At 39.2% G+C, this 13,814-nt stretch overlaps 1 protein-coding gene across 2 annotated transcripts in view; it reads right to left on the minus strand.

Annotated features, from left to right (window-relative positions):
• Nucleotides 1-13,814, minus strand: part of TENM1 (teneurin transmembrane protein 1) — a gene marked incomplete at both ends in the record, with an annotated part of 235,534 nt that overhangs the window by 120,941 nt on the left and 100,779 nt on the right. For both annotated transcript variants that reach the window (XM_082062122.1, XM_082062121.1), the window contains 3 exons: nt 1,743-1,953; nt 3,395-3,594; nt 8,739-8,891. In XM_082062122.1, coding sequence (XP_081918248.1) covers nt 1,743-1,953; nt 3,395-3,594; nt 8,739-8,891 — 564 coding nt within the window. The remainder of the gene's footprint in view (nt 1-1,742; nt 1,954-3,394; nt 3,595-8,738; nt 8,892-13,814) is intronic.

Consider the following 13,814-nt stretch of genomic DNA (forward strand, 5'->3'; position numbering starts at 1 on the left):
TTGCACATAACTAACATTGAGCAACTCAAAATACTACCTAACAGATGCTTATGAGGAGGGCATGAGTGCTTCACACAGCCAGCGGCAGCACACAGCAGAGATGCACCCGAGCTCTTGCTCTGAGTGTTTCAATCTCCGGTCCTGGTTGATTCCTTTGTCAGCAGAGATGTCAAATATGACTCCAGCCCAGTCTGGGGTAAGGAGCATGGCTCAAGGATTATTATACTTTGTGTGCAAATCCTCAAAGAAACAACCAAGAACCATTGTGCAAATAAAAATAAGAGAAGCAGCTAGACAGGTTATGAAAACTCAATAGTTAGCACTATTTTCAAATGCATCCACGGTACATTTTTGTAACATGAACCCTCTTTTTCCCCAAAGGGTCTTCTTGCAGCCATTTCTGAGATGAAGTATAAGGATTCCTGCCGCACTCTGGCTCTCACTGCTCCCCTCTGTGAGACCCAGTCTGTTCTGCCTTTTAGCCAGAGAAGGGTTGGACAAATTCTTTTTCACTAAATGTATTAAGAACTGAACCACAGCATCCAATTTCTTTTTCTTTTTTTGCTACTTAAAAATGAAATATTGGTTAAACCCTCCCATATAAACACTGCTGTCTTACAGTAGAAATAAACAAGTGGGCAGGTATTTGGATTCTAATCTGGACTGGAATTTGGACAGGTTTCATACTCCTCACAGACCATCTGTGAAGATGCTTCATAAATTGCTTGAATATTGTTCTCTCATATGGCACTGAACAATGGCAGTTTTTCTTGCTTGTAAGAGATTTACTTTTCTGAAGAGAGCAAATATGAACTTTTAATCCCAAACCAGTCATTACAATTCTATTTCAATTTCTAAATTATTTTCCTGCAAGTCCTTCAAAATCTTGGTATTTGAATCATACAGTCCTGCTCTGCAAGGTGTTTACCGTCAGTAAAAATAGCATCCAGTCATTCTAAAGAGCAGATGGCATGTCCGTTACTAGCAAAGACATCTTGCTAAACATATGGTAGAACAGGTTAACTAAAGGGCATAGTGGTTAAAGTCTTGCAGCAAACCGAGACTGTCATAAATACAATGCCTCACCTAAATTTAAAGCCCAAAGAAACCCTACGTGTGAGCACTGCTCACCAACAACACCTACAGTTGCAAACATTTACCATCTCCATGTATAAAAAGGCAGCAGGGATCTGATGTGCCACCAGGACACCGTCTCCTCTATTTGCCTTCTGTGCTTCAAACAAAATGGTGCATTCGAATAACTGTATAAAATAACAGCACCCGTCCATCAATGACAATCACAACCAAGTCCACAAAAGCTGACTTTTAGATTTTTTAACTGACTAAAATACTGTAAATAAGAACTTAAAGCCTGGATAATTTTTGTAGGATTTATGGTTCCCATGTAAACAGAGAGGGCAGACATAATCTCTTTTACTTTGAGCAACATAACACCAGAAATTACTCAAGCATTCAAGATATAGTATAAAAATCTTAATACACATGGAAACTTGACAGTTAATTAATTTGATAATATCCATCTTTAATACACAAATATTGCTATTTGTCTAATATTAGCATAAACATGAAGTTGCTCCACTGAGGTTAATTAAACTAAGCTGAAATACAGCATATTTAAGAGAATACTTAAGAGAAGCTGGAATCAAGGTCAATAATTTCTTTTCAAACACAGGTTTCTACTGTAATAATCAGAATAGCAATTTTCTTGTAATTGATCTTACCAATTGCTGTAGTTAGCACAAACACTTGCTCCACTTTCTTTCCATCGTTGTAGAATGCCATATGCCAAGCTCCCTGGTCCATATACTCGATGAAGCCTGTCTCTTGCAGCGAAGTTAAGATCAGATTCCTGGGAGCTTGCTGAGGCTCCTCTGAGTTTTTTGGTTCCTGTTTAATTAACTGTTTTCCATCCATCAGTTTTACAAAATCAAACTGAAATAATAATGAGCAAAAATTAACCACCTGGCAAATTTTTATGAATCTACTCTGCTCACCTCATTCAAACAGGAATAAACAGTTGAAATATTATGAGAAATTGTCTAAGTATTCACCAATGTGGACAGCAGTTGCATAACCCAGTCTGTTTAACTTCAGGTTCCATATAAAGAGCATTATGGTAGGTCAGAAATCTGGCACCACCACTTGCCATTTGCTATGGCAGGGTAAATTCAGATTTGGTGCACTAAATACAGCAGATTTACTTCAAAAATGACATCTCTTTAATGGGAATAATTCCAAATAATTCCAAAATTCCCAAGCTGTAGTGCCTGTGCTATGCAGTGATTCATGTCAAATGCAAAGAACCTGTTGTTCTGCGCCAGATTTATAAATGTTTGTCCTTTAATATCAATATCATAGATCAAAACTCAAATATAATTTTTGTTTATACTTACATTTATTAATGCAAATAAATATCTATTTTTTACATGGAAGTTCTTGATACCTAACCAAGTTGCTGCTGAGAACTTTAAGACCAGTTAAGCTCAAAGCAACAGCAATGTAAACCTTTCCATGAATCCCTGTTCAAGAAATGTATATATTTCTCCAGGTTTTTCCAAGCATTCTGATTTTCAGCAAAGTTCAACTTCAGCTTAAGTAAACACCCACCTTCAATTAAAGTCAATGACAGCTAAAAGCACTTATTTCTAAGATCAAAATTCTAGTAAATATTTTTTGAGGTTAGACTACATGATGATCTCCAGGGGTCCCTTCTAAACAATCTTTCTATAATTCCATATACAAGTGTGTCACCCTCTATGGTGTTTGAGCCTGCTCTAAGAAAGCCAAAAGGAATCTATTATGCGTGGAAAGGACAGCTTCATGTGGCCAACACATTAAGCCTAAAAAGTTTCATGTGGCCAACAATATCACATTTTTTTACTGCTTAGCTAGGTTTTCTCCTGCAAAATCCCTACGAGTAAACACTCGAAAATAATCTTCATACTAAAACCAGAAACTTTTTTTTTTCAATTAACTCTTTATACCGACGATGTAATTTTGTTTTGATGAAGTCATAAATAAATTAAAGCATTTTCAAATGATCTGGTGCTTCATCCCAGTGCCCCCGCACAGCAGACGCAGGAGCCGCACAGCAGCACCGGGTGTCCTGTCCAACCTGCGGACAGTCACATTGCAGTGGTCACAACCGCTGACACTTCCACTGTGACACTGTCCCCTCCCTTGTCCCCTCTCCTGAGTGCAAAGTTTGGGGGAATAGCTAGACCTCAGTAAAAGAAAGGGATGAACAGTCTGCTGTTTGTGGTTACGGCCAGTCCCTCTCTCCCTCCCGTCCTTTGAAAGTTTATTTGTGAGTAGCTGCATTCACTGCTGTCTGAAAATACAAGCACAGAGAATTAGTATTATTGCTAGTTACCTGAGTGTGAGTAGGTGGAATGTTTCTTCTGCCATAAATTCCCAGCAGAGAATCCTTCGCCAGTGAAATGTTGAATTTCAGGTACACGGGGTGATGTATAGTAATCTGAAAGCGCCAGAATAAACCAGGGGGGATCGTCTGCATAACTTGTGCTCCAATCTCAACTTCTCCTGTGTCTATGGCCCGGCCCTTCTGAAACACTAATTTTCCAGGAACAAACGAAACCGTCAGTTGCATATTCACAGTGGGTGAAGATAATAGGTCACAAGGTATAAACGTGCCTTAGATATATTTAAATGTATTGAAAACAACCCCTAAATGGAAGGTTTTTCACTGAAACCATTGCATTTTTTATTCAACTAGTTGAAAAATACAAATAAGCTTGCATGCAATATTTACAATAATAGGCGTCAGAGAGCATTTTTGCCCTGGAAATCTTGGAATGCTTTACTGAATTTAAAAAGGTAGGAGTGCTGCTGCATAAACCATGGTCTTTACCTATCAGCTATGCAAACAAAACCCATTCAACTGAGAATGCACGGAGAGAAGGCAGCGGGAGAGCTTCCTCTGGCACGTATCTCAGGCTGCTGCTGAACGGGCATTGCATAAGCTACACAAATGGACACCAGTGCGGACATAAAATCCATCAAATCTGGTAGGTTGGAGCCCATGTCCAAAGCCTAGATTTCTGCTAATCACTATTCCTAATGATTTTTATTATGGCAGCAATAATCTAGTCCTGGAACATCTGTTTTGGCTTGAACTTTCTGCATGGAAGTGTAACAGGGGCAGGAGGATAGGGACAGGCAATCTAAAGAGAAAACTGGCATAATTTGGTAATGCCTAACAATAAATTTGCAGACATCTACAGCATGTAACTTCACACATGGGTATGAGAGAGCTGAAATAGAAAGGGAAATGGAATGTGTAAAGAAGACATTGCCAAACTAAATTGGAGCTGGCTTGCTTTGCTGGCTTTTATCACCATCTTTGTGTATTTTAATGCCTGTCTGTGATCGGCATCCTGACATGCTGAAAATCACAGACCCAATCCTGTGAACATCTGAGCTAATTCCATTGTAAGTTTTGCGAAGCTCTAACTCACATTTCCATACTTGTGCCTAGAGAAATGCAGGGTGGTACACTGCATCAGAGGAACAGCCAAGAGAAGGAGATTGCATTCAGCAGTCATGTCCATTTATGTTTCATTTCATTCAAGTATCACAGTGAAGGATAAAGAGAAGCAGTCAAAGTGATTGGAGCCTCACCTTTTACAATAATGCATATAAATAACTAACGCAACATAAGGTACGTGAAATTTTATAAATTGCCATTGGAAACAAAACCAGCAGTACCAAAGCCAGGGCCAGCTTTTCCCTGAACATATTAATAACAAAGATCCTCAGTGGGATCTTACGTTGCCTTTAACTAGTGTAGGAAGTACTTAGCATTCTTAATGAATAGGGATTTAATTTACAAGGCAGAAGTAATTCTCAGGGTACTGGATCTTCCAGCTTTATGGCTGCTTTGTGCCACCAAACCTCCAGGAAGAGCTCGGAGCTCACTTTTAACACCTTATCACATAAAAGCATCTATTTTTAGAGCACAGAACTTGTAATCTAATACTCTAAAAATACACCTGTTACTTAGTTCAGGAGCTAAAGTATTTCCAAATTGCTGCTTTAACAATATTCAAGGTGAGACTGCTTTTGTCCAATTTGCTTCACAGAAAAAAACACGAATGTTGAGAATTAAACTTTCCGAGTTGGGCAATGAAAGGGGATCCCTTCCCACCCCAACCCATATAAGATCCAACCTGGCTGATGTAAATTTAAAAACCTTTTCCCCTACTTCCAGTACTCCAGAGATATTAAATCTTAATGATTCTTTGCAAGCAATTACCCTGGGTTAAGTAAAACACTAAGGAACTTTTTGGTGATATTGACACATGGTAATTAATGTGATTCAATTACAAGACAGTAGAGCACTAAGAAAAAGTCAAGGATACAGTATCATTTTTGAAGTTAATGGCATTATTGGTCGGTGTTCAAGGTTCTTTAAAGTACAGTAACAGCTTCTTAGTTTGTTGAAGTGAGAAGGCTTGTTTCTTTGAAAATAAAAAGCATTATGTCTGTTGTCAGGGAGTATTTTCACTAATTGATGTTATTGAATTATGCTGAATACCACGTTAATGTTGCTAGGCTCAAAACAACATATCACTGAGTTTTTCCACATTTGGCTGAAAATGCCTTTGCTTTAGTAATAATTTCATGCAATCTCTGAAGAAACCAGATGCACTTAGATCTAGTTTTATCTCATTACACAGGAAAGAAGTGGATGCTGCTGTTCACAATAGTAACATTAAAATATATATAATTATCTACCACCTACTGAAAGTATGCGCTTGCAGCATCTCTACCTTTCAAACACTATTTTTCCAGACAACCACACAGCATGAAAAGGCCACTGTAAAAGCCAGGTCTGAAGTGCATGTTTTTGTATTCACTGAGGCGCTGTGCCTCCCTTATAGAAAAATAATCTAGCTCTGTTTCTGTGTTTTTAATTGAACTAAGCAGGTATTTGGCTGTACAAAAAAAGCATCTGAGGATACACTGTCAACAGACTATTCTTGTAGACTTCCTTGCTCCTTCTTGAGAAAGTCCAAGAGAAGCTTTTAAAATTACAGTGCTGCAATACAACTTCTGTTGTTGTTCTAAAAACACCTTTCATATAACAACATTTTTCTTATGACAAAGTATCGTTTAATTATCTATATTCAATTCCTTGTACAGCTCGCAATCTTGCCAGCTGGTATTAATTCTTCCCTATCTTTTCTAAGCACACTTTCCTTGCAAGTCTAAACCAGAGATAGATTCCTAATCACAGGCTTCTTTTAGCTTCAAGAAAGTAAAACTCTGAACAGTGTGGTGCCAATTATCTTCACAAGAAAGTACCCATATGCTGATTATTACTGATTCTGAAACAATCAATCTCCTTGTACTCCCCTGGTAAATACCAGCATCAATAGGATGTCTGAGTTTTTAATCACATTACTACCTATTAAAATGTTAACTCATAGCCGTGGGTCAGTGTGCTATAAAAATGACTTCTTAAAGAAATCTGGCTTGCTGGTTCGTAAACTTGATTTTCATTAAAAGATTAGTTAAAGTATATGCTTTCAAAGTCTGGAAAAGCATTCTGTGCTACTGCATTGAGCTGGGAAAATGGGAGGTCCCCATTTCTGACAGTAGTTATTCATCCCTGTGAAATCACATCAGAGGCTTGAAGCTTACAGGCGAAGTATCAACTTTCTGTGATATCCTGCTGTGGTGGAAGGAGGTGTCTGTTTCCAAATGCGCCTTCCCAGCACATCTACATGGAGAATTCGGTAAAAGCACTTGGAAGAAGATTTCTGCTATGTATTAAAAGTGATGGAAAGAAATAAAGGCAGCAGAAATTAGCCACAGCCAAACTATGTCTATACTAATGCCCAGTACTAAGTCCACATGAGGTTTCTTGTGTTTTCCCATGTGTGTACTCCTTGTTAGTATACACCGTGGATTACAGGCTACCCCCAAAAGGCAGAAGGGGACAAGTTGAACAACACTCTGGCTATATTCAAGACTGACCTCAGAAACTGCTGGATCAGCCCTCAGTGAAGCAGCTGCTATCACAGCTTCCCACGCCTTAGTGTTGTGCAGGAATTGTGCAGCTACACGAGACACAGGGATTGCCTGCGGCAAAGCAGGTGCTTTGGGTTTTTTACCCAGTGCATTGAGTATCTATTGACTCTCATATTCCTTCCTCTGTTCTCAAGCATCTCATTTTTAAGATTTTTGACCTTTTTCCTACACATCCTCCTTTGGAAGCCAAACTCTTTGGAAAAGCTTTTATTAAATGTGTAATATATTGACGAAATTATTTAATGCAGTTGAGAAGAACTACTTGAGGTATTTTCCATGGTTCACCAGGACGAAAATACAAAAGTGTATAAAACATTTACTGCAATTCACTACCAATCCATTCTAAGGGACGAAATAATGGATAACATCATCATTGTCTCCTTGCATATATTTCCGTAGCTCATTTATCAAATATCTCTATCCAGTTGTGCCACATGGATTTGTTAAAAGTATCGATGTGAGATGTAATCTTCCTTCTGGAGGGACTGGTGCAACAACGTCCCACCTTGTCTCATATTTACAGCCATAGATCTCACCTGGCATACACAAAATCAGATCACTGCTCTGCTCTGAAATTTGAAATCTCTGGAAATCTCCTATCATTGCAGAGCTCTCAGTATAATTTTACCTTCCTCCTAACAACTGGAAAGACTTGGTTTCATATTCTACTCCCATTCACCCTTTTCTGATCTGATTTATCTGCTTTTTCTGAGTATCATAAAAAGAAATGGGAAGGCCATCTGCTTCTTACAGTCAGAAAGCATCGGCATGGCGGTCAATGGGAAGTGCAGGCCAAAGCTTTTAACTAATTCCAGAGTAGGTGATCTGAGAACATTGATGAGAGGACATGAGAGAAAGGAATTGCACATCTCCAAGACAGTGCTGCTCCATTTCCCACTCCTGGCTGCAAAGTTCCATCCATTCCTGTGGCAGCTCTGGCACTTCTCTGCCCCTTCAAAAGAGCTGGGTCAGCCACTTCCACGGCAGAAGCCTGCTTCTCAATTTTTAATGAAGCCATTTTCTGCTGCCACAGTGAACTGATGTGTCTTGGTCCCTGCAGCGTTGCGGGGACGCAGGGAGCTGCAGGGGGATGCTGTGGGGACAGAGCTGGAGCTGCCAGATGGGCTCAGGCACCTTGCAAAGCCTCAGTAGGTTCCTGCGAGCTGATTCCCTGTGACTGGTTAAGCCGGGATGCGACAGGATGCTGTATTTTAGCTTACGTCTTCAAGAACCGGATGCCTTTAAAAGCATTAAGATTTCTGCGTATTCAGACCTGTCAGTACAACTGGTTTAACTTTCCCTAAGCCTGACTTTGGTCTGCACGACAGGACAGCATCAAACTCTCTGCACACATGGGCACAAGGTGAACAGGATCTCACCCTCCTGTCTTGAGACAGAAAACAAATGCTCTAATGCCTCTCCTCTCACAGAAGAAGGGTAATTATTTTGCTATTGAACATTACCTCCTAATAGCTTGGGTCAGTTCAGTGAGAGTTCTGCTAAAGCAAACAATCTGGCTATGGGGTTTTTGTATCTGTTTTAAAATTATACTAGAGAAGATAGAACTGAAGTCAAAACACTCTCAAACTGCAGCAAATACAGAAACTGAACCACAGTAATGTTTAAATATTTGTAATGTCTGTCCTCTCATTCACACGTACCTTTTTTCTCTGTTTTATCAGAAACCTTCCCTCCGATTGGTGAATAAGTAGTATCCATGGACTCTGTTCCTTTATTTCCTTTGCTAACTCCATTTTCATACAGCTGTCCCTCAACAGGCTGTAGTTGCCAGGTTAAACCAAACAAGTGTACTGCTGCAAAAAAATGAAGACCAATTAATTGATCTCTAAGGTACAGCACCTTCAGTCAGACTAAGAAAAAATGTTATGACCCAGTTTCTGCAAAGACAAGTATAATATTACTTCTTTCTGTTAGCAGTAAATCAGAATTTCAAGAGGTCTAATGAGCAATTTACTATTTCACCTTAAAACTCAATGTCTAATTAGTTTCCACACTTCCTTTTGGAGCTCAGCCAGATCAGGGTGGTGCATTTCTACAGCAATTAACAGAAATACTTGCAATTAAAAGGACAGAAGCCGAATGAACTTAATATTATGCGACAGATTCTAATGCTACATTAACATTGTCCCTCAGCTTTCAACTGTCAAAGAGCTCAGAGTTTGTTGATTGAAGCACTGACACCAAGTAAAACTTCTCACCTTTCCAACCCAGTTCTAAAGGAAACTGTGCTCATTGCACTCTCAAATCTTTTCACTCATACTAAACATCAATGAAAACACTGACTCCATAAATTTACACTGCAGATAAAAAACTGGGTCTAGAGCTAAAATAAATGCAATTATTCTACAACACATACTAACAGAAATATATAGAGTTAGTTGTTATATATAGAGATAGTTGTTATTTATGTATGCACTGGGAAATCTACTCAATTGATCGTTTTATGAAGTTATAAACTCTCTTTTTTACCATACACGGGGGCAGCCTGCTCCACTTTGCCTACACAACCATTCAATTTTCTCCTTTCCTTCCTCTTGTTTGTGATCTGAGGCATCGAAGGATGGTCAGAGAAAGACAGCAACGGAGGATCTTATTTTAGGCATACTACAATAGTATTGCAGTCACTCTAGACAATTACCTGGGTCCTACCGAGGAGGACAAATTCTTCCAGGGAAGTGGTTGCCTTAGCTTTGAAGTAACTCGGCAGGGAGGACAGATGACCCACTAAAATAGGGATTGAGGATACCCCCAACAGAGGAGCTGAAACTGTCTCATGAAGAGCAAACCCTGGGTAGCAGGCACTTTAGCCACATGCAGCAATTTGCACTGAGCAGCATCTGCTCACAGTGGGAGCCTAAAAGGCAATATATTTGCTCTTCCTGAATCATGTAGGAACCTCAGAGGCTCTCAGGAGCAGTAAGCGTGATCTAGAATGGGTCTTGCATTTAGAAAGTACGTTGGTTTTCTTTTGGACTTGCACATACTTTAAGGAAAAAATCCCAATACAAACAGGAAACAGAGTCCATTATTCACTTTCTCTGTGTTTGCTCACAAGCCTTCCTTGCATGCCAAAAAGTTAAATTATACAGCAAACCCCCATGCCTTCAGTGGGTTCCTGGCAAGGGATTACCAAAACTACCACAGGAATGCAAAGCTGCCGATCTACAATCATTAATTCCAGATCCGTGCACTCCTAAATCACTCAGCCACAGATACAGGATCCAAATCAAGCATTTCTACCAAATTAGTGAGGCGACTATATTTGTGACACATTTATATTTTTTCTACTGGCTTCAGAAGAAGAGAGACAAATTTACTGAATTCTCAAACCATGGCTTCACCATCAGATCTGGGCCTGGAGACACACCACCGGACAGTAAATTCCCGTCCCCCAGAAGAGCTACTAAAAGCTTACTCCAGTGTTAATGGTGAGATCTCAAGCCACAGACGTGCCTGGATTGCTCCATATTCTATGGACTTGAAATCATCAAGGGACCATGCTAATACTTTGAAATGGGTCTTGCAGTCAGATCACACAGACCTAAGCTCTGATCTTTGAGCTTATTAATGCAAGACAGACTACTTCCACGTATAGAAGGTACAACAAAATCAACGTGCTTTGACATCTCTAGAGCAGGCGGCTCTTGCTCCTGGCTTGAGCTTCTGGACATTATTATTATTTAAAGAGTTAATAACAACAAAAAGGAACAAAGCTCAATGGGACTGATAACTAATGAATGTACATTTCATTTATACTAATGCAAATAATTATGTCAGCACTTAAAACAGATCAACACTAGATACAAAGTATAACTGCACACATCAATAAGCTTTTAGTGGTTATGGAATCACTAATATAATCTAATTGCTTTCTTATGCTCTTTGCATTGTTGCTATTACTCACTTCCTAAGATAGCATTTGCATGTGCTGCAGAGGGTGTGTCACAAAGCAAGGACTTAAATACATAATGTGCCTTTCTCCTTACTATATGTCTTTTCCAGATTACATGTACTATGCATTTTGTCATCCACTTGCACTAACTGGAATAGTTTGCTTGCTTTGTCTTCCTTCAGGCTGGGGAAGTGCTGTTGTTTTTACAGTTTGTGCCAAAGCTTGGCAAGCTCGCAAAACTGTTTGTATGGATGTTTGACACTCAGTTTCCTCCCTGAGAAACACCAGCTGTACTGTGGAGATGATGGGCTCTGCCAGCCTTGCACTTCTAGCCTGTGGGAGATGACACGGGATACTGGTAGACCAGCTTCAGCTTAAACAACGTGCAAGAGGGAGTGTTTGAACAACCAAGCACATTGCTATGAAAATAAGGCCTAGTTGAATTAATCTTCTATCACTGCAGGAACCTGGTCATATTGCAATCTTAAAACCAATACAATTTTCATTACATTAGCTCTTGAGAAATAACTTTCAGATCCAGGTATCACTCTAGTACTAAGCAGACCACATAGAGCAGTAAAGGCATTAATTCTTAGAGATACCTTTTTCAGAAGGTAACTACAGGGAGTAATAAATGTTTATTTAGCAGACACAGAGCCTTACCTTGCCTCTTCATTTTCCACAATACTTTTCTTTTACCTAGGGTATGCATAATTTCTATAAAGCCCATGTTTCCTACAACGTATGTACGTCCTGTTTTAAATACACATTTATTTCGCCAAATAAGATTAAATAAAACTTTCAAATCTCTCTGTCCCAAGTCTCTTTAGAAATAAGTAGGCATGTACTGAATTTCATTAAAAATCTCAAAAGAACTTATCTTTTGAGTCATTCCCTCTTTGATTTTTCTAGTGAATTTCTGGCTTTTGCTCATCTGTAAAGATATTCTTTCTTGTCATGCGTGAACTTCCAGTATATTCCCCCCTCTATCATGACATTATTACTTTGCTCTGTGTTATTTATGAGTTGCATTCTGCCAAGAGAAGAGCTGTACATTGCTTTCGCTGAGGTGATCTGGAGAAAGGCAAAATATCTGAGGGCAAAATTTGACCCTCTTAACATACTATTTGGAGATAGAACTTATATGATGGATACTACCATACCTCTATTTTATTTTGGTTTTATTAGATAGCCCTGTTTAATCCAAAGTTTCAGATAAAATTGCAGCACAAAAGTGGATGTACTTTTTTATTTCTTCCCGCAACACGCATTATGGATGTTATTGCAGATGCTACATTTGGAGGATGCCACAGGATTATACTGAAGCTAATCTGCTCCCTCAGTTACCTGCCCTGGCCAGGCTGCATGGCCGAGCACTCAGGGTAACCTTAAACAATCTCCCTCTTGAATACAGAAGATTTCACTCATAGTACAGAGCTTTTCTTGGCTAATTTATAATGTTTCCTAGGTAAAAAGTAATTATTAGGTATGGAACAGATCTCTTGCAGAAGAAGATAAATCAAAGGCCTATATCATCTACTCCTCCCATAAATTTCCTTCACTGAACAAAGACACGGGAAGCTATTGTGACTTTATGCTGCCTTAGGGATTTTCTCCATTCAGAGGCAGGTTTTTGGTTGCTTCACATTACTGTTGTAAATGAAACCAGTTGTGCCCTGTTCAGAACCAAAGCTTGGGTCTTTAGCTCTGAAGTAAATGGCCAGATTGTTTATTTTGTTTAACATCTAAATAAACTCATATTTCCAGATAAACTAACCTGGTCCCTGCAATTCTGTGGCATACTCAAGTAAATATTCACAAATATATAAGCATTTTTTTCAGATCTCACTTTGTAAACTGGATTAACCCACCATCTGCTATGAAGCCAATGATCTAATTTAATTTATTCTTATCTACCTTCTGTGTAAGCACAGCTTGTCAACTCCTGTGCTACACGTTTGGCAGAAGATGAATAAGAGGCTTGGCTCCAGTGCAAAAGAGGCTCTCAGTAGAGAGGAAATGTCAGAAAAGTCCTGTGCAATAAGTACTTACCAACCCACAAGATGAACTTCAGAGGACAAGAATCCTATAAATGTGAAGTCTCTCCAAATTGCTGACCTCCACTAAAGGCTTTTGTTTAGCTTTCTCTGCTGTTTCCAGTTATTTTACAAAATCTCCGTAGATCATCCCCCTGAAGCCTCGACTTTAGAAGAGCTGTAGTAGAACATATATAGGCAGCTGACTATTCTTTCTGCACCTGCTCTGACCAAGTGCCAGAAAAGTATTTATTTTCTATAACTGCTAGCAGGTTCTGCTTATAAAACCGGATTTCACTGTGGCACGAAGCCATGGGTGCATCCGTTCCTCAGCTCCAGTAATGGTGAAGCAATGTGAAAATACCTGAACACAAATAAGTCAGAAGCAGAGTTCTGACCCTGACCTACAAAAGGGGTGCTCTTCTTTTGTAAGTTCATTTTGTAAATGAAATGCTACATCATTCTGCTCTAACCAAATTTCAGAATTTGGCACTCTTAATATTTGATTCAATTTGAGAATTTTTTAAAATCCATATTGAAGTGATAATTTATTTTGTACTATATATGGCCTTTCATGAAATAAGGATTTTTCCATATATTTGTTACAGCCAACTTAACTCTCAAGCATCCTCCTCTTTCTCGAGCCTTCTTCTTTTCGTACTGAATACACTTTTACACCTGGGAACAGAAATCCCACCTCCTCTCCTGCAATCCTCCTACTGGGATGTACAACGACTAGCCTGGTTTCCCACTAAGGAGCTCAACAACATTTTCGAGTTGCACATCTG

Source organism: Streptopelia decaocto, assembly GCF_964273445.1.
Source record: "Streptopelia decaocto genome assembly, chromosome: 10".
Taxonomy (NCBI): Eukaryota; Metazoa; Chordata; class Aves; order Columbiformes; family Columbidae; genus Streptopelia; species Streptopelia decaocto.